The sequence below is a fragment of the Cryptococcus neoformans genome, chromosome 4, assembly GCF_000149385.1.
Source record: "Cryptococcus neoformans var. neoformans B-3501A chromosome 4, whole genome shotgun sequence".
NCBI classification, from domain to species: domain Eukaryota; kingdom Fungi; phylum Basidiomycota; class Tremellomycetes; order Tremellales; family Cryptococcaceae; genus Cryptococcus; species Cryptococcus deneoformans.
The window spans coordinates 1,295,754-1,314,199 of NC_009180.1; the positions used below are offsets into that span (position 1 = coordinate 1,295,754).

The 18,446-nt window shown below is 46.8% G+C and overlaps 6 protein-coding genes across 6 annotated transcripts; 2 read left to right on the plus strand and 4 right to left on the minus strand.

The window, feature by feature from the left end:
• Nucleotides 1-56: 56 nt before the first annotated feature.
• CNBD4510 (hypothetical protein) lies at nt 57-698 on the minus strand (the record flags this gene model as incomplete). Its single annotated transcript, XM_770629.1, has 2 exons — nt 57-215; nt 249-698. The coding sequence occupies 2 exons, from the start codon at nt 696-698 to the stop codon at nt 57-59; spliced, it is 609 nt and encodes a 202-aa protein (XP_775722.1).
• A 488-nt stretch (nt 699-1,186) lies between these two features.
• Nucleotides 1,187-2,566, minus strand: CNBD4520 (hypothetical protein; the record flags this gene model as incomplete). The annotated part of the gene is made up of 6 exons (XM_770630.1): nt 1,187-1,354; nt 1,413-1,546; nt 1,607-1,790; nt 1,844-2,140; nt 2,196-2,453; nt 2,507-2,566. 6 exons carry the CDS (start codon nt 2,564-2,566, stop codon nt 1,187-1,189), a joined length of 1,101 nt encoding a protein of 366 aa, XP_775723.1.
• A 1,054-nt stretch (nt 2,567-3,620) lies between these two features.
• On the minus strand, nt 3,621-8,169 carry CNBD4530 (hypothetical protein; the record flags this gene model as incomplete). The annotated part of the gene is made up of 15 exons (XM_770631.1): nt 3,621-4,162; nt 4,220-4,379; nt 4,434-4,505; nt 4,565-4,698; nt 4,746-4,977; nt 5,028-5,148; nt 5,199-5,298; nt 5,350-5,519; nt 5,576-6,145; nt 6,193-6,651; nt 6,705-6,807; nt 6,863-7,102; nt 7,153-7,825; nt 7,873-8,002; nt 8,051-8,169. The coding sequence occupies 15 exons, from the start codon at nt 8,167-8,169 to the stop codon at nt 3,621-3,623; spliced, it is 3,825 nt and encodes a 1,274-aa protein (XP_775724.1).
• Nucleotides 8,170-8,579: 410 nt separating this feature from the next.
• CNBD4540 (hypothetical protein) lies at nt 8,580-10,202 on the plus strand (the record flags this gene model as incomplete). The annotated part of the gene is made up of 7 exons (XM_770632.1): nt 8,580-9,013; nt 9,076-9,250; nt 9,325-9,428; nt 9,487-9,502; nt 9,557-9,700; nt 9,763-9,943; nt 9,997-10,202. 7 exons carry the CDS (start codon nt 8,580-8,582, stop codon nt 10,200-10,202), a joined length of 1,260 nt encoding a protein of 419 aa, XP_775725.1.
• Nucleotides 10,203-10,471: 269 nt separating this feature from the next.
• CNBD4550 (hypothetical protein) lies at nt 10,472-10,881 on the minus strand (the record flags this gene model as incomplete). Its single annotated transcript, XM_770633.1, has 5 exons — nt 10,472-10,514; nt 10,571-10,625; nt 10,675-10,717; nt 10,775-10,790; nt 10,844-10,881. 5 exons carry the CDS (start codon nt 10,879-10,881, stop codon nt 10,472-10,474), a joined length of 195 nt encoding a protein of 64 aa, XP_775726.1.
• A 2,273-nt stretch (nt 10,882-13,154) lies between these two features.
• Nucleotides 13,155-15,799, plus strand: CNBD4560 (hypothetical protein; the record flags this gene model as incomplete). The annotated part of the gene is made up of 9 exons (XM_770634.1): nt 13,155-13,657; nt 13,714-13,794; nt 13,839-13,893; nt 13,947-14,465; nt 14,513-14,632; nt 14,684-15,076; nt 15,131-15,238; nt 15,289-15,357; nt 15,413-15,799. 9 exons carry the CDS (start codon nt 13,155-13,157, stop codon nt 15,797-15,799), a joined length of 2,235 nt encoding a protein of 744 aa, XP_775727.1.
• Between the last annotated feature and the right edge of the window lie 2,647 nt (nt 15,800-18,446).

The window sequence follows — 18,446 nt, forward strand, 5'->3', positions numbered from 1 at the left end:
ATGAAGGATGTCCCTCGGAAACTGCTGACTCCTCAAGCCAGGAAAGCTCTTTGCTACTACACAAACTGATTCTCAGGCTTGTCGGGGTGTGTCGGGAAGTGCCCGACTGCGTGCTGAAGCTGCTGCCCCACGACCCTTGACCGCAGGAGCTTGTATAGCATGAGTTGCTCCCGCCCTTTTAAGGCCATATCCATATTAACGGGAGGCTCGAATGTCTGTTAATACAAGAAGAAGAAGAAATGGCTTACATAGTTTGTAGCCGTGGCAGTGTTGTTGCAATCGCTCAAAGCATCGAAACAAAACTTGTTGACTAGATCGCTTAAGCCATCCCTCAGCCGTCCATCACTGATTGAAGACCCTTTGAATGATTCCAGGGTTTCTTTGGCCTTGCTAATCGCGCTTTTTACCTGAGCTCGGATTACCTCTCCCTCTTGAGGTTTCCTTCGGGCCCAGACTTTTACAATTTCGGGCACTTGGTGGTCTGTTACCTTGTCCAGATTCAACTGTGACCATGCTTCCTTCAAGACAGAAGTCGCATAGATTTTCTCAGCTTCTGAAGCAGTTGAGAGCTCAAATGCATATTGGCTGAATTGAGCTAAAGTGGTGCCAAAGTCCTTGCCAGTAGCCGCCGAAAGCTGCGGAATGAGATCAATGGCTTGATCGGCTATGGAAGATGATGTGTGAGAAGTGGTGGTCATGATTATACAGTCCTATGCCTATGGGATATGTGAGAGTAACGAGGGGAGAATGCGTGAGATGAGATCACAGTTGCTTGTCAATCAATGAAGATATTTCACAGATCATAGGATGCTATCCTCAAGGGGAGGAATTCTGCTACCTACTTCAGCCGAAGAAAAAGGTTGTTGGCTATAATCCTTTATATCAAAGCTCTTGCTATACAGTAGTTGCCGACTTCCTTTGATAGTCTCATACAAACGACTGGAACGGGGCACCTCACCTTTGTATAACAGCCGTCATTAGCTCATTAGTAAGCATCATGTCAGTATTCGGGCCTTCATGAAACTTATTACATGGCAATCCAACAGCTAGGTCAGAAGCCCATTATTTTTAATCCGTTGTTTGAAAGGGAAAGGACAAATGGTTGTTCGTTGTCTACCGGTTGATGGTACATTGTTACGGGATACATAATGGATTGCCAGTAAAAAAGTGCTATTGCATATGGTGGTTACACTTTTTTGTTGCCCTTCTCATCAGACACACCTGCCTGTTGAAGGGCTTGGGAAACGAGCTTAGCCAAGGAAGGGCTGACTTGTTCAATCTGTTGGACAAGGTCCTTGGGTTCACCGGGAATGAACTTGGCCGCAGTCTTGAGTTTGCCCTCAACCTGCTTGGCCTGCACATTTCTGTTAGTCTTCCATTCAGGAGGGCAATCATTAACTGAAGGAGCTTACCAATCCATCCGCATCCACCTTGCCATCCTCAACTTTGCTCTTCAACCAAGCCTCAGTAGTGTCGGCAGGCAAGCCGGCCTTCTTTGCAACATCCTTAAGTTGTTTTATAAGAGAGTCGACGTCGGCAGGGGCAGCTATGGAGTGCGAAGTTGTAAAACATGATACTCATGAGGGGCGTTAAGAATAAGACAAACCTTCTTTGAGACCAGTGAGCAAAGCGTCGGCTTGACCCTTCCCATCCTTCTTGGCTTGCTCGACCTTTTGCCACACCTTGTTTGCCGCTTCCTCAAACTGTTTAAGCTGGTCATCACCAATAGACTTCGCTTTCTTAACCAAGTTCTCAAGCTCGGCCTTATCGGGTATTCGTCCGATCATCATCTAAATTATCTGTTAATTGTGGGACCTGCAGGAAAGAAAAACGGAAAACGTACGTCGACAACCCTTTGGCTACTCTCTGGCAGCTCATCCTTCAAGTCCTGAGCGAGGCCTTTCCAGTCAACCTTTTCAACGTTTCCCTTAGCCTCATCGACCTTCTTTTGCACCTTCTCCACAATGCGCTTGATGTCGTCGCCGCCTGCCTTCTTTAATTCCTCAAGGACCTCTTTCAAATCTTTATCCTTCAAAGAAGAGAGAAAGCCATTGATGCCACCTTCCTGCTTGGAAAGGTGAGAGTAGAGGGCGAAAGCACCTGGGGGAAGCATAGACTTGGCGTAGCCTGCCAGATCACTCTACATCCATGGTCACCTTTTACTACTTGTTAGCTGGGTAACATGAGGAACTCACCAGACTAGAAGCATTGTCTTTCATGGAATTGATTGACTGGTTGGTAATAGTAGCGACATCTCGAACAGGCTTCAAATAATAATAGCCTCCCGCACCAAGACCAACGATGGCTGCGAGGACCAAGAACATTGGGCCATTGCTACCACCGTTGCCTCCCGAAGGTTGTGAAGGGGGAGGAACATCAGTGGCATAAGTACGTCGTACAGATCGGAGGCCATTGTATCGGGGTTGAGAAGGTCTGATGGCAGCCTTGGGTCGCTTGCTACCCAGTTAGTTCTACTCCGACGGCGTGATTGACTAGTGTAGCTTACAAGGACGGCACGAGCGGGGGTAGCTGTGGAAGCTAGACGGATAGAAGTCTGACGGAACATAACGGTAGTTGTTGTTGTGTGTTGAGTGGGCAAAAAGTATTGAGAACGCAGTAAGGGTGGGGGTAAAGAGCTGTGGGAGGCCTTTATATAGCGTGGCATACAGTGGTACTTCCCATTATTTGTCGTCTCTATCGATCTACGTATGAAGACATGACCGTTATGCGATCTCATGACCTCCACCCTGCCTTGACGTCATACGTACCGTAGATCGGGCCTTAACTTGTGTGCCTGTATTCCAGTGACGACCTGTACTGTCATCAATCAGATAATTTATCATTTCTGGCTTCCTGCGTGGTGCCTCGCTGCGTGATGCGTCCCGGCCCTGGCTTGTCGGTGGACTCCCATGATCTATGATGATGATGCCCTTCATCAGCTCCGGATTTTGACTATAACGCACAGGATCAAATTTATAACCATGGTAATATAACATCGTAACGGAATGCCCTTGCCGAAAAGGGCCTAAGAGCAGTGACTATTGTTTACAGCTGCTATTGCCGACGGCTGAATGCACTGCAGTGTGCGGTCTGAGGACTGTGGTCAGCTGTGTACGTACAGAAGTACAATAATCTCCCTCTCTCTTCTTCTCTTCTATCATTATTGTGGCCTTACTGATAGGCCAGCAGTATAGGACGACATCGACGGGAAAATGGTAATCACTGTACTTGCACTACTTGTTATGGGGGTATCGCCTCGCAGTGATAGTAGTACGTAGTACGTAGAAGAAGCTCTTATTGTTTCCTCATGTCAGTCGCACATTATCGCAGGTAACTCTTGCTAGGTTCTATATAATAAGAATGCTCATGGTAAAGCTTGTGATAAGGAAAAGCATGTAGCAGATAGAAAAGAAGAGGTGGTGGAAGGGAGCAGCAGATGATCTTAATGATGATGATGGGGCAATGTTTTGTCCTGTGTTGTTTTTTTCTGCCCGAATACTAACCGTCCAATACATCGCGTCAGTCAAACTTCAGCTGATGAATATTCTCGTATATAATTTGATTTGGACAATCCTCATCACCAAAGATAGTAAGGCCAGGCTGCCCAACGACATCATCTATTACAATCCACTTAGTCCCTTCGATCTCCCAACTAATCCTTCGAGTTTCTTTTCCAACCTCTTCTCCTTTTTCTTCCACTCTCTGTATTGTAACTCAGGCGCATTCTTTCTACTTCTCCAGCCTTCTTTCCCTCCTAGGTTCGAAATGTCTACAATCTTTGTACTTGCTTGAAACTTTGCCATTTGATGGAGAAGAATGCGCGATTCCACCCCAATGATGTGCTTCGTCATTGGTAAAGATCGGATAGGAGAGTGGGTAGGTGTGGTCGGTAGGGATGATTCTGAGCTAGAAGGAGAAGTGGGAGCATTGGAGGAGATAAGCTCAGGCATTTGGGGCTCAGAGCGGTATCGCAAGGCAGACAACGAGTGGATGTCATTGTAGAGCTCCCTAGATTTAAGCAGGGCATTCTCGGAGCGCAAGAAGCGAACAGCGCTCTTGAGGCTCTCAACCTGTTCGGCCAGCTGGGATGATTCAAGGCCCGCACCATTACCTATTATTATTGGTTCTCCTCCAAATCCAGGTGTCGCGGATACACCGTTTCCTAGGGGAATTCATCAGCGCCAAAGCAGGGAAGGGAACGAAGCAGAAATGATCTCACCTTGCCTGTCCGTGCTTTGCACTTGCCCCTTTCGAAGCCTGGCATTCTCGACCTCCAATGCATCCTGCTCAGCTTGTAACTGCTCAATGGCATCTTCGTAAACTTTCTCCTGCTTCCTCGCCTTGGCAACATCATTCTCCAGCTCGATAATGATATCGGCCTGAATAAATGGTCAGTCAATTTGCCTTCTAGGGACGGCATTGTGGATACTCACCTGTTTGCGCGAAGCCTCCAATCTTCTTTCCAAGGTTTCCACTTTGACTCCAGACTCTTGCAGACTTTGATCCTGGAGGGTACATCAGCAATTGCATAAGCTCATTATAAAATCGAGATATCGGAATTTACCCTTATTTTGATTTCTCTCAGCATATCCTTCACCTCTTCGGTAAGCTTTACCACTTGCTTTTCAACATCAGCATTGTGTGAAGCGGCTTCTTTAATAGAAGCAACCCTTCCGAGCCAAGGAGGCGTTGATTCCACTGATGATTTTGTCAGACTAATGTGGCTCATTGCTCAGGGAACTCACAAGAGACTATCTTCCCGTCCTTTGCAGCTTCTTTAATCTTCGGTAACGTTCCATTCAGATCTTCCCCGAGTTTTGAGACAAACATAGCAATCAATTCCCACGGATGTGCGTTTGAACCGGCGATAGCAGATTGGGCGGTGACATCCTGCAGGAATGATTCTATGTCGGACAAGCGAAGAGGCTCTTTGGTATTTCGCAAAGTGGAAACGTGCTGACCGATTCTTTGTGCAAGCTGATACAAGGTCAGATGACTTGTCAACGTGCAAAATTGGGACGGCGTACCTGTACAGCAAGGTCTACAACATTAGAAACAGATGTGGTCAAATCTCGAAGCATCAATTCGATTTCAGGTTGAAAGGCCGAAGAAGTCTGAACGATCTCCTTGACTTGCAACACCATTTTGCTGAAGACACGCCTCAGTTTTCATTTCCTTGATGTAACCGCATGGCTTACCTAGATGGGATTTTGACGCTCCTCACAAGGTCTAATATCCTCTGAACAGGTTCATAGACTCCTTCCTCAAGGGACGAGTCTCCCACTTCAACCTCAATATCTTTGTTACCCATCAGCAGTGCCTATTTCTCACGCTATGAATATGACGAACCTCCTTCGGAAGTCAATGCTGCAATAGCCTGTCTGGCAAATCCAACAGCAGCGGCGAAATTATCGAGGTCACAATCAAATAAATGCGCCAAACCTAGCTGCTGCTCGCCAGTATCGAGGACCGGATGGTTGAAAGTGGTTTCAGCAAAATGATCGAATTGAGCAATCAAACTGAATCGACACATGAGCCACCAAACCTCGTTGATTATTGTCAAATGTAAACTCACCTTCCAAGATCCCTCGCGCAATCCCCTTCGTTGAACTCGTCGGCCTTCAATCCGTTCAGCCATACATCGACTCTAGATTCGACTCCCCCTACGTCACCAATAAACTTGCCATAACCCATCCACTCCTCACTTGTTCCTCGGCGCATTATAGCTGCGAATCGCCTATTGAGGGTCGAGAAGTGGTGCAGTTTACCTATGAGCTCGCAAATACCGACGAGGGCTTCAGAGGAAGCTCCATGCAAACTTGCTGGAAGACCGTGAATTTGAGAGATGACGTTGATCAACAGATCCACCTTGGCGGCAACACGATTGAAAAACAAGAACATAGTAGTTGAATCTTCTTCTGTTTTATGGTAAGCTTCCGGTAGATAGGCTTGAACGATACGCAGATGCTCGGCAAGTTGATATGCTTCCAACTTCTTGAGATCCAAGTCAATGGTCTTCGATTGGGCCTTAGCTGCGGTTGACTGAAGTTTGAGATTGAGGTTCATGAGAGCCTGGGATTCTTTGGATGTGCTGGTGATATTAGATTCTCGAGTAATCTGTTGTAAACGGATAGTTTCAAGTTCGCTGCACCAGTGTCAAACGATGAGCAAGGGGATACCGAGGAGACATACCTTTGCAAGCTTGCGACAAGGTCCCTAAATTGATTGATCGTAGTCTCCATATCCAGAACAAGCGCATCCAATTCTCCTGATCTCACCCTTTCCTGCCGTAATTGGGCGGTCAACGCCTCAATCTCCTCATTCAACTGTTTTTCAGCTTCTACATGACCCTCCTCAAGTTCATCGTTCAAGTCCTTTATGGCCTCCAGATCTTCTATCGTTAGACGCATCTCCTCAATACGCTCGCCCATTTGAAGATTGCGATCAGTAAGCTGCTCGAGCATGTCTTCGGCGCCAAGGGCGTCATCAAGCTGTTGCTTCAGGTCCTCAACTTGGGATTCAGCGTTGGCAAGTTTTGCCTCAGCGAATTCGAGTTGACTGATAAGGTCCTCCTGGGAGGTGAGCACTTTCTCAAGCTCGGTTATTTTGACCTTATGATCCCTTTCCGCCTCAGCGGAGACGTCGCGTAATCTTTTCCAGGTCAGACCTCATGATATGCATCATTGATAAACAAAATCACTCACCTTATAAGAGCCTCCTTCAAGCGCTCATTGTGCTTTTCAAGCTGCACAAAGGCTAGACTCGTTCGCTCTCCCTCTATACCACCCACCGGTTTTTCGTATTCCGCTGCAATGTTATAAGCAGCTGATCATCGTTAGAATCAACGCTGATCATTACTGACCGTTTTCTTCTTTTAAGACAGCGACCTCCATTTCAAGTTCCGCCACCTTTTCGCCCAATTTTACAATGTCCGCTTCAGCAGCCTCAGCTTTCTCCTCAGCCACTTCCCTGTCCAAGGCCGCCATTTCGAGTTGATCAAGAGCTTCAGCTGCTCGAGTCTCAAGGATGGAATTTTCAGATTGGAGATCGCGTGCCTGACGTTGGGCCGTGAGGAGAGATGATTGGATTTCTTGGAATTTGGCTAAAGCGAGGTTCAGTCTTATCATCAACGAGCTAAGCAGTTATACGTGCCTTGCAAGCGCACACGAGCTGCTTTCAAAGAGTCTGCTTCGCCAACTCGGGTCTCCAAATCTCGAATTTTTTCTTGATCTTCGTGTTTCTTGCTTTCCAGTATTCGAATCTTGATACGAAGTTCCTCTAGCTCTCGTTTTTGAGCGGATAAAGTATGTTCCTCATCAGGTGAGGGTGGTCTCGACAATGATTGCGGTTGCGTACTGGCCTGCTCAAGGGCTGCCGGATCCGGAGGAGCTACGAAAGCAGATGATATGGACCGCGTTCGACTTTGTTGAGAAATGCTTGGTGTTGGGGAAACCACTCGTCGCGTGGGTGAGGATATCCTTCCTGGAGGGGGGGAGACTATTGAATGTGCGGCCACATGCTCTATATCTTCCGTAGCAATAGTCAGAGCTCTCGCATCCAATACTGACGGCGGTCGTTTGAAAATCCCTTGCGATGGTCTTGAAGATGAAGAATTCGAAACTCGTCTTGTCATTGGGGCTGTGGAGGGTACGACATCTTCTATTGATGAGGAGCCTGACACAACTCGCAATGTCTGAGAAGGGGTAGGTGGTGCTGTCGAGCGCGTGGTTGGTTGTTTTTGTGGTGAAGCCGCCCGAGCCGACGAAGCGGATGTTAGCCGGTGTGCCGAAGGCGTAGCAGAGGGTCTTGTTGATTGTGGACGCGGCTTGAAGGATGTAAGTACATGGTAATGCTTAACATGCGAGTGCCTACTGTTTCTGTGGGCATTGGCGCCTCTAATATCCTGACTTGACTTGGTCTCACGAACACACCATGATTCGGCTTACATTCAAAGTATCTCTCACCCTTTACTGAACCATCATTTTTACCTCCTGCTTCGAACCTTGGCGGCTTGAGCTCAAAGGTCCATACACTAACAAGCTTTACTCACAGCTCGACACCGACCCACTTGCCAGCTGCAAATCCAGGATTCGCGCCAGTCCAACGCACATAGCCTATGCCCGCCGAGACTTGAACTTTAGCGTCTATGGGCACTTCTTGGGATGTCATATTGGGAGCATTGCTTGTCGGAATGAGAGCGGTAGGGGATGGTCGGTGTGCTGGGTCTGTGTTAATTACTTGTTGATGTCGTTAAAGGGCCATGAACAAACGAAAGCGTGCACGCGTCGGGCTGTAGTGGTGAGCAGGAAAGGGGAAACCGACACGCGAAAACCACGTGGGGCGGGGGAAGCCGCTTCCTGCTGGTGCGGACCTGCTGATAATACACCGAACGACGATGTTGCGATGTGCCTGTCTGGGTTGTTTAACCGCCGCATGATCGATCAATTACTCTATTCGTTCGTTATCCTTTGCCCAAATTCGCGTATTAGTGATATCAAGTTACCGCGCTTTATCCCTCCTACGCCGAATCAAAGGGCAAAATCATTCTTTACATCTGATCTATTGTTCCTGCGCTCGCAATGGCCTCTCCAGCCAAGGCATACCCCTCTCGCCGTTCTTTCCTCCACTTTATCCAAAACCCCCACCATCTCGTTCGCCCATCGATCCGTTTAAAAACAACGCTTTACTCGCTCTCTCTTGTCATTATTATCCTTTTGGTACTCGCGCTCAATGCCGCAACCACACCGCCAACCCACGCACCCGACATTGCCAAATCCCCTAGTCCGGATACGCCAGCCGACTCAGGAGAGGGCAAGGATATAGCGCAAGGCAAGGATGCCCATCTTGTTGACGGAGATATACAAAGGAGTTTTGAGGAACCCGACTATGCTCTTCTCAGTGGGAGACAGCCACATGAAATTGGGTGTGATATTCCCCTAGAAGGGGATGGTAAAGGCGTCCTGGTGTTTTTGGGTATCTTCTCGACAGCTCAGAACAAAGGCAGACGAGACCTGTACGTTTAATTCATTTGGTTTACTAAATAGTACTAATAGTCATGTATCGGCAAACTGACAGGTACCGAGAGACCATCATCCCCGATTTCCCCCCGGAACTTGTAACAGTAAAATTCATCCTTGGAACGCCACCATACCCCGAACAGTCCTCCATTTCCGAGCGTTCCAAGCGGACGAAATTGCTTAAGGACGTCAGCAAGGAAATGAAAGAGCATGGGGATATGGTCATGCTTCCGGTAAGTTGTCCATATCTTGTCACATCCTGTCTTCACATGCTATGCTAATAATAGCCGCTGACCGGAATCTCCAGATGATAGACAATATTGATCTTGGAAAGACTCATGAATATTTCAAGTGGGTAGCTCATGAATATGCTGGAGAGGGAAGAGTCAAGGGAAGGCCTCGCTTTGTAATGTATGCCTTCTAAATTTATCCGTGCAATTCAATACTGATGTAGTTCATCTATTTGTAGGAAAGCAGACGACGATGTAAGTCAGATGCCAACTTGTTGATCATGGGTAGGTAGACCTGACGTAAAACAGACCATTCTCGTAATGCCCAACATGATCTCTGCATTTAAAGACCTCGATTGCGCAACTAATGTGTATTGGGGAACATCGGCCGGCCGTTCTCATTACTTTGGCGACTACTTCCGCGGACTGGCGTACGCCATGAGCTGGCCCCTTGTATGTTTTTCTTTTTGTTCTCCCTCGCCAGTCCCATAGACGAGGGTGACACCGTAGCGTAGGTCTCATGGATAGGTTCAGCCAATATGACTCACGCGCATATTACTAAAATTGAAGATGCCCGTACTGGTCAGTGGTTACGGCACCTAGACCCCATAACAGATCCTATCAAACGGATTGATATGGGCTGGACGATGGGTGATTGGAATCAGCTTGACGTGGATACCAAGACTGTAGCTCTTCGTATGTTCCATCCCTGCCTAGATAATGGGCTCATGAACTGACTGGATGCATAGATTGGTGCAAGCTCGATGACTGGGTGCGGGAGCAACACCGTCGACTCCTCCAGGTTTGGTCAGATGCAGGCAGAGAGTACACCGCCGAGAACGGGGTGCCTCCGAGAGAGAGTATTGCAAAGGGAAAGATCACTCCGCAGGAAGCGGCAAAGGAACATCAGAGACAGAAGGAATTGGGTTGGGACGTGCAAGGTAATTTGGAATGATAGATGAAGTGGAGGAGGACAGAAGGACTGTGGGCCGAAGACGGTAAATGGCCATAAGATCAGGTCGCACTAGTGTGTTTATAATTCGACTGCTGAATGTGTACTTGCGCTACTGGCACGTTGCATTGAACGCCGTTCGCTATCATGTGCATTTCAGAACCAGCAAGTCGCACTCTACCTTCAGTCCCGCCATTATGTTACTGAAGTCATTCACGTATCATACAACATGCATCGTCTGTCTAAACAGCTCCCATATCTCCTTGAGTGATTTATAAGGGCTTGCAAGGAAGCTGGGTGGGGAGGATCCCAAATCTGTGCACCATTGCATTAATGATCACTCTCACCCTTGCGAAATGAAAAAAGCTTACCGCTTCTTGATGGTGACTCGGTGTCTGGAAAACTTGTCATCGGGAGAAAATCGAGCTACATAAATGTCAGCGTTCGCATTTCAACGGAACACCAACAAACGTACCAGGATGGGCGGACTTCGTGGGCTTGCCAGCAGCAGTCACTTTCTGTTGAGTCGTCAGAATCTTCCCTTTTCCGTGTCACCTCCAATAAACAATACCTACTTTGAGAGTGTAAACTCTACAGTTCGCAGTCAATACAGTTACTACGGGGACCAAGATCAGGAGACTTACCGGTTTCCCCTCTCATCCAAAGTATACATAAGGTGCATTGTTCAAGTTCCTTTCTTGAGTAACAGTCGATATGGTAGAGTTATATAGGATGCAGTGGTGGTAGAGATAGAGTTGAGGCGCCAAACAGGTCAATTTAACGAACGAAGACGAAAAGGTTTTGAGATTTCGAGGAATTCTGCCGAACGGGATCAAATATCGTAATTAACGGTGGTTGTTGGCTGCTGGATGATGATAGGGTGGATGAGCGAGCATAATAATAACATTAATAATAGTTTTCTACGACGCAACGCACGTTAAAAAAAAGGGTTGTTAAATAAACAGTAGCAGCAACAAGCCGTGCAGCTGCAGTTGTTACCTCATATGTACAAATAGTAGCTAGTAGTATCCGTGATAGTTGATAGGTAACAGCAGTAATACTACCAGCTATTACTAACTACCACCATCCCAGGAGAAGAAGGCATCAAATGTCAATTACCGAACAAGCCGCAGCCGAGGCAAAGGATCAAGGATGTGGTGCAAATATACTTATTACGGGTGCGAAAATTCGTCCGCCAATACGACGAATAAACCCATTAACAAATGAACAAAGACAATATACCAGGGAGAATGAGAACAGAATGGCAGGCTGTGCACTGCCTATATTCGCAGTCGGTCAGTACAATCGGTGGTGCTGTCAAACGTTCGATAATATAAGCCTTCAGAATGCTGTCGAGCAAAAATCATACCAACGACATTTACAAATCAGTCATGACATCCATTTGACAGAGAAGCAGGTCTTGATGAAGGCCAAACTAATACTGCAGTTGGAATACTTTGAGTAATAGGCCATAGACATGATGTGTATCTCAATGCGCACCATTATGACCAGTTCGCCAACAGATGTCTGTCGCAGCCCTTTACAGCTCTTGTCTCTAACGGTGAGAAATTCTGCAAGTCAAGAAGGGTTTCCTATGATGTGACTGGCGATGATGGGCATTCAGCCTCAAACATTTTTTCGACACCATCGCCACATACTTTGCACAAGTATCGCAGTTCTTGCCTGGTGTTCGACAGTGCCTGAACGCTCAACTGTAGTTAGATCAACTGTAGTTAGATGGTGGCTTCACCTTTTGAACTTTTACATCCGGCGGCATTTGACGTTTCCGTTCAAAAAGTGGGTAGACAATGCTAACAACATGCCGGTTAATATTGAGAAAATAAAACAAAGAGGGCGAAGGAGACAAGCAGTTGAAATACTGTGAGTGACCTCCTTGACAGTGTTGCTTTTATCGCCCCTGTGATTGATACACGGGCACCTCAAGAAGATGATAAAAAGTTGCGCCCATGCACTAGATCATATGCACGGGCGCTAAAGCGGCTCTTTATCGGTGGGAAAGGAGGTGTCTTGCCAGTTATTTTATGTTTGATGTTTTTTGATTTTACGGCACTAAACCACTACTGACTTTATACGTTCAGTTTAGCTGTGCAAGTCGTCAACAATGATGGAAGTTATCCAACTACACCCTCGCCCTCTTTTGTATATATAATCCCTGCTTAGCTTCATAATCCTTCCGTATACTATCAGCCTTCGTAGACCGACCGTAACCATTGTCATTCCCAAGACCAACTTGTCTCGACAGCCAACAGACCACGTTCAGCAACGAAACAGCGCTATCCAACAACTTATGAGTACAGGCAGGGAGATGGACTACAAACAAAAGAATCGCTCCAGAAAGGTCCGTCTTGGTAGATCATCCACAGTCCTTTGTACCATACCAATGCTGATCTGTTTGCAGGTACCTCACATCGTGTCCAAGTCGGACCAGAAGATTGTACAGGTCATGACTGTGAGTACAAAAGATCTTTGCTTGACAATGTGGTACACACATTGATCTTGCAATCAGGAGACGAATAATGCCCACCATGGGCTCCAGTAACAAGTAATCTACAATCACAGACTCTACAGAATGTACAGGTCATGACTGTGAGTACAAAAGATCTTTGCTTGACAATGTGGTACACACATTGATCTTGCAATCAGGAGACGAATAATGCCCACCATTCAGGTATAAAAGGTGGCGTGCTTGCTAATCACACGGAGCCCACTACTGAATGTGAAGCTCCCAATGAGATGTCTAACCGGGGTATACTCCACCATCTGGAGGACAGTCAACCAGCTCCCAATAGCGCCGGCAAGTCCGCTTTGGAATTCCCTTCCTTAAAGTCTGCACGTGCAATTCCTCCAAGTCGTCATCAACTGCATCCGAGTCTAGTAATGACGCCGCAAAATGAAAATACTTCCATAGCTATGTGCCATTCAGCAATCAACGGAATGCCAAACTCGAAAAAGGACGGTCGCCTCAGCCCCCTCAACAAGTACATGGGATCATGTTCGAGAACAAAGAATGAGGAGAACATTGATCCCACCTCTGCTACCACGCCGGTGTCTGCGTGCAACATTGACCGTGTTTCCTCCTCTCAACCTCGCGTCAGCTCTCAAAAGCTGCCCTATACCAAATCCTCGATCTTAACAATTAAAAGTGTTTCCGACCCTCAGACTTGGGAGGACGAGAAGAATAAAACATTTTCAGCACAGATATCCGGAAGGAAGAAACATGAGACACCTATAACGGAAATTCCTTTCGCCTCTGTCAGCCGACCGAGTGTTTCCGTCACAACTGGATCAACGTCAGTTTTATGTGACAATCCTGATGCCCCGGATACAGGTAGTTTAAGCCAGATAAAGTCTCCTGAATCCCGCAGAAAAGACTGGTGGAGACGTGATCCTCACCCAATGTTTAGTCCGAAATATGCAGCTCAAAGGCTACTAGTTGAGTGAGCTTGTTTCTTCTTTGACCGCTGATCATTCTCGCTGATGACCGAACATTTAGATTTCCTTCTGCGATCAACGTTATCCATGCCAAACCTATCCTAGAAAGCCATTTCTCTAAATACGGCAAAATTCACTCCGTGTTAGTGTTTTTCAGTTGAATGCTTTTTACTTACAGCTCGGTAGCTACCATTATGATCAGAATGGTGATCGTTGCTGCAAGGGTTTTGTCGTCTTCATAGTAGGTTGCGTGCGCTGTCTATCGTTAGTGATCAGCTAAATCGCATCACAAAGGACCCCATGAGTATCCAGAAGGTACTGACCGACCCTTACAGCAACATTTGCGCCAACGCACTTGATCCAGAAGCCCCGCGAGATATGAGCATTGCCATCCGACCATCGTCAGCTTCTGATTTGGAACGTACAGTGTTTATTCGCATTACTGGATCGCGATCCGAAGAAGAAGCTTGTGAGCGTCACCACGAGTATCAACTCCTATGCGAACGAGAGATGGAAGCAAAAAACATGCCCAATGACGATCATGATTTGTTCGGCATTACGCATGACATGCGGGGCATGGCCAAAAGTGACGGACTCTCGCTTTTCCACAAGGCTTTGCTTCCTGAGAAAGTGATTCTTGATCAAGTGCCCATGAGGGGCAAAACGCCCGGGAAATATTATTCTACGGTTTGTGTCCGAAACCTCAATACCCCTTGGTTTGACTTTGTCCGCCAAGTCAGGGAACGCTGTGGTAAGGATCCCGCTCAAATTGGAGAGATTGCACTTCGAGGACCCAATATCTCTGAAAGAAATGTGAGTATAGCTCCATATCAGTGGGAAAGACTCTAATGAATTGATAGTTTGTCCCTCAACTCTGTGATCATCTCGCTGAGATATGCAACGTCCGCCCTCCCAACGAAAACAGTTGCGGATGGTTGGTCTCGGTCAGCGGTAGTCGTGATGGAAGGCACATGATGCACGTAGGTAACGTTTGTACGTTACAAGAATGGGTCGCTGAACTTCTCTTGCAGGAACTTCAAAAGATTCCTGGCTTCTTTGTGCGCTGGGCGGATGAGGGCGATGGGTTATTTGATGATGCAGAACCTGCTCTGGAGATGTCTCCTCCCAACTGCGCTGGTTCTTTTGAAGACTCCTCTTCACCTACTGAGACCGACGATGTCAGAAGCCTTTCCACCCCCCAAACCAACAATCACGTCCTTTCAGCTCTTCTGCATCCCAGCCCTACGCATCCTCATCTCCGCCGAACTCTCATACACACGTATCGAGGTAGACCATTAATTGAAGATAACTCAACAGGAGAAACCAAATTTCTGGACGAAAGCGCCATCTTTGTTGGTCGATTGAATAAAAGAATGGAAACATATGCTACCTTGTACAAAAGGTTCGAAAAGTATGGCAAGATTGTGAGTGATCAGTATGAGTTCGTTTCTCAGATAAGCTGACAGCCCATATCGAAGTGTAATATGGAGTTTAACCCGAAAGCTGTCCCATCACATGTCAATAATGCGACGGCGAGGATCATGTATCAAGGTCAAGAGTCGGCGGCCAGAGCTATTGCTCGAGAAGTACGTGTTTCAGACTGAATGTACGTGCGGATACTTATCCTTTCACCCAGAACGGGTCAATCTCGTTCGGCACTGCAATCAAAGTTGAATTGCGGAGAGTTATCCACTCGGACGTGCATGTGAGTGGCGAGTATTTGACCAGGATATAGTTGGCTGAATTATCTCTGAAACAAGACCAGACGTGTATATGTTGACCTCACTGGACGTATCATCAGGCCCCCAACGTTGTCAAATTTGGCCTGTGAACCTGCCATAAAGCGAGTCACAGAGTCTCAATCAGCAATCGAGGCTAGGATGCGACAGCCTCAATTTTCATCTGGCCTTAATATGCCTTCTGCTGCCTACTTGCCGATGTCGTCCCAGCAACCAGGATTTCTGCAACCCGATGTGGGTATTGGTATGCCTACGGCCACTTTCCCCCCTCGATTTTCATTATCTCCACCTGCTTTTTCTACAGGACATGGGTTTCAGCATTTATCGATGCTTGGTGGGCAAGGCCATTTGTCGCCCACCTATGACCATATTATGCCAGTCAGTTTTTGTATATCTTCGAACGAATAGGGGGGTTACTAAGCCGGTAATGATTAGATTGTCAATTCATTCGTTCACGTCGGGCAGTTATCCAACGGCATGATGACTGCGGATCGGTTCTTATATCCTCTATCCGAAGCATTCCAGAGCCCTCAATCCTTGACTGGTAAATCATCCTCGATGGCCTACCCTCCAGCAGAGGAAGTGCATTTTCAACCACCCCTTGATGAGCAGTTTTTCGCTGGACAATCCCACGCTATTCCAGCCACAGTTCAATACCCTGTATCTGCCCTCGATGAGCCTTCTTCTCGCACACCAGGGGTTTCAAGTCATCCCGAATTACCTACCATAGCCCCTATTGGCGATGAGGGCATCTCGTCTAATATGAAACTCAAACCAGTGGCTTACAAAGAAGAAAACGGCACCGTCAAAGCCATATATGACGACAACGAGCTTAAGGCGTACTGTGTGCAAAACAATTTACCCTATCCTCCCAAGCCAGAAAAGACGATAAAGAAGGGGAGCGATGAGACATTCACAGTAACGCAGGATTGGAGGAAGTCTCTTTTACCTGTTCAAACAGGCGGGCACGACTCATCACTACCCTCCCCTCTGAGAAGAGGTTCATTAGCATTTTCAGAGGCTCAAGAACTGTCATCTCTATCAAGACTTAGGTTGCGAAGATCTCAAAGTGACTACTCACTTCCGACGAATCGGAAACCCCAGGACTGTTGTAGAGTGGTTGACGAGAGGGTTAATGTGGCCAATGCCTCCACAACCTCTCACTGTAAAGAAAATTCATATTGTTCCTCTCCTCGGTTGGCGAAGCCGCCTCTTCTGAACCATGATCCTATGCCGGACTATCGCAATCAACTGATTCAGGCCCAAGCCAACAATTTCCCTGATACCCACGGTAATCTCAAACAGCCGCCATTTAACCTTCCCTTTCGCCAGCCCCTATCCCCCCCAAATGTTCAGTTTGACCCCGAAAATCTTGAGGAACGTATGTGCCATCTAGACATTCATGGTCAGAATTCATTGTCAACATTCACATCATCGGCCCAAGCGCAAGGGAGTCAAGGCTGGTATTCCACATCTTTTGATGCATTAACGTATCAACTACAAAATCAACAACCAGCCACGAAACACATCCCGCCTGATGGTAATTCTTGGATCGCGAATGAATCTCCAGTTGTACAAGGGCCGAAATGCGACAGAGTCAGGTCCAAAGCAAGAGGAAGAGGGTCGCGGAGGAAGACGTTTTTCGGCAGGTTTTCGGGCGAACAACATTTGTCAAAACAATGAAGATACCCAGTGAATAGATCAGAATCCCATTAATTGGGGTAAGGCACTAGTGTACAACAGAGAGCGAAAGTAAGGGGGCATTTCCTGAGCGGGGTCTTCTGTAAGTGTATTGTTACTTATTTACTGTGTCATAATGTTTGTATTGTATCTTTTCTTCTGTTTATATCTTGCTCTAGTAAGGATAATAACAGGCAGATAGCACACTGTTCATGGAACCAGTTACTTGTGCAATCTGGACGTTCGTGCAACGAAACATTGCGGAATAATTCTCCTCTCGGTCCTGACAAAAAAAATCATCAACTACTTCCACCATAAGTCCCCTAGAGACATTGTACTGTAGAAAGTAGAGAAAGATTCAAGAGCTAAGCAAGAAGACATGTTCATGAGAGGATCCAGTTGTAAATAGATAAATAAAAATGAAAACAAAACCACAAGGTAATAAGATCCACCACAACAAAGGACTCGAGTACTAAAATCTGATTTTGGGAGGGTCCATGCGTTGTTTCGTGTCGTTGGTGCCCACAAAATATCATTTTGTAGCTTTGGTTCTCTGCTTCTTGTTTCGTCACATTTTGATAACAGTTCTTCTACTAATAAGCAAATCAGATTACAGAAATATAAGAAGGAGATACAAACTTGAAGCGGCGGCGGCACGTTTACCCACCATATTAGTAATAATATAAGTGATCACGACGATGATAGTGATGATTGACGGATGCCCATTATTAGAGGGGGGGGGGGGGGGGGGTGGACCATAGGTATGATGCATGTTATTGACATTCGTACTGTTATCATGTATCACCCAAATAATACATAGTTTCGAATTGTTGTGTTGGTAATCGAAATTGTGTCAAACTAGTACGAGTACTGCTGTTCTATCGTCATTATTTGGAGGGAGACAGGCAGTACTCTATATTTATTCATTTAATCGTACTATCTACCCCACCCTACAAGCTCCTCTCCTCAGAAAGAAGATCATTTTTAGTAACCACCACCTCACCAACAACAAAGTGATGCTTGAGATCGCCACCAGAACATGACATATGGCCACCAACTACCATCATACGTAAGCGGCAGTGACCATATATAAATATGATGATGGTGGTCGGGTGGTCGTGATGAGTGGTGGGCGATGCCTGACCGCCGCCCCCCGGCCACACCAAAAAAGATAGGAAATAACGTGCGGTAGAAATCATCATAGGGTTTTATGTAACCTAGGAAATCTCTGCAAACAATGACGTAGGGGTCGACATCAGTCACCTGTCACATCCTCGTCATGCGTCATGCGTTTTCAGTTTCCAGTTTCCAACGAGCTTGTGGTCTTGTGCTCCCCCGACAGCGGGAACCAACTTCGATCATCGAGCGCTATTAG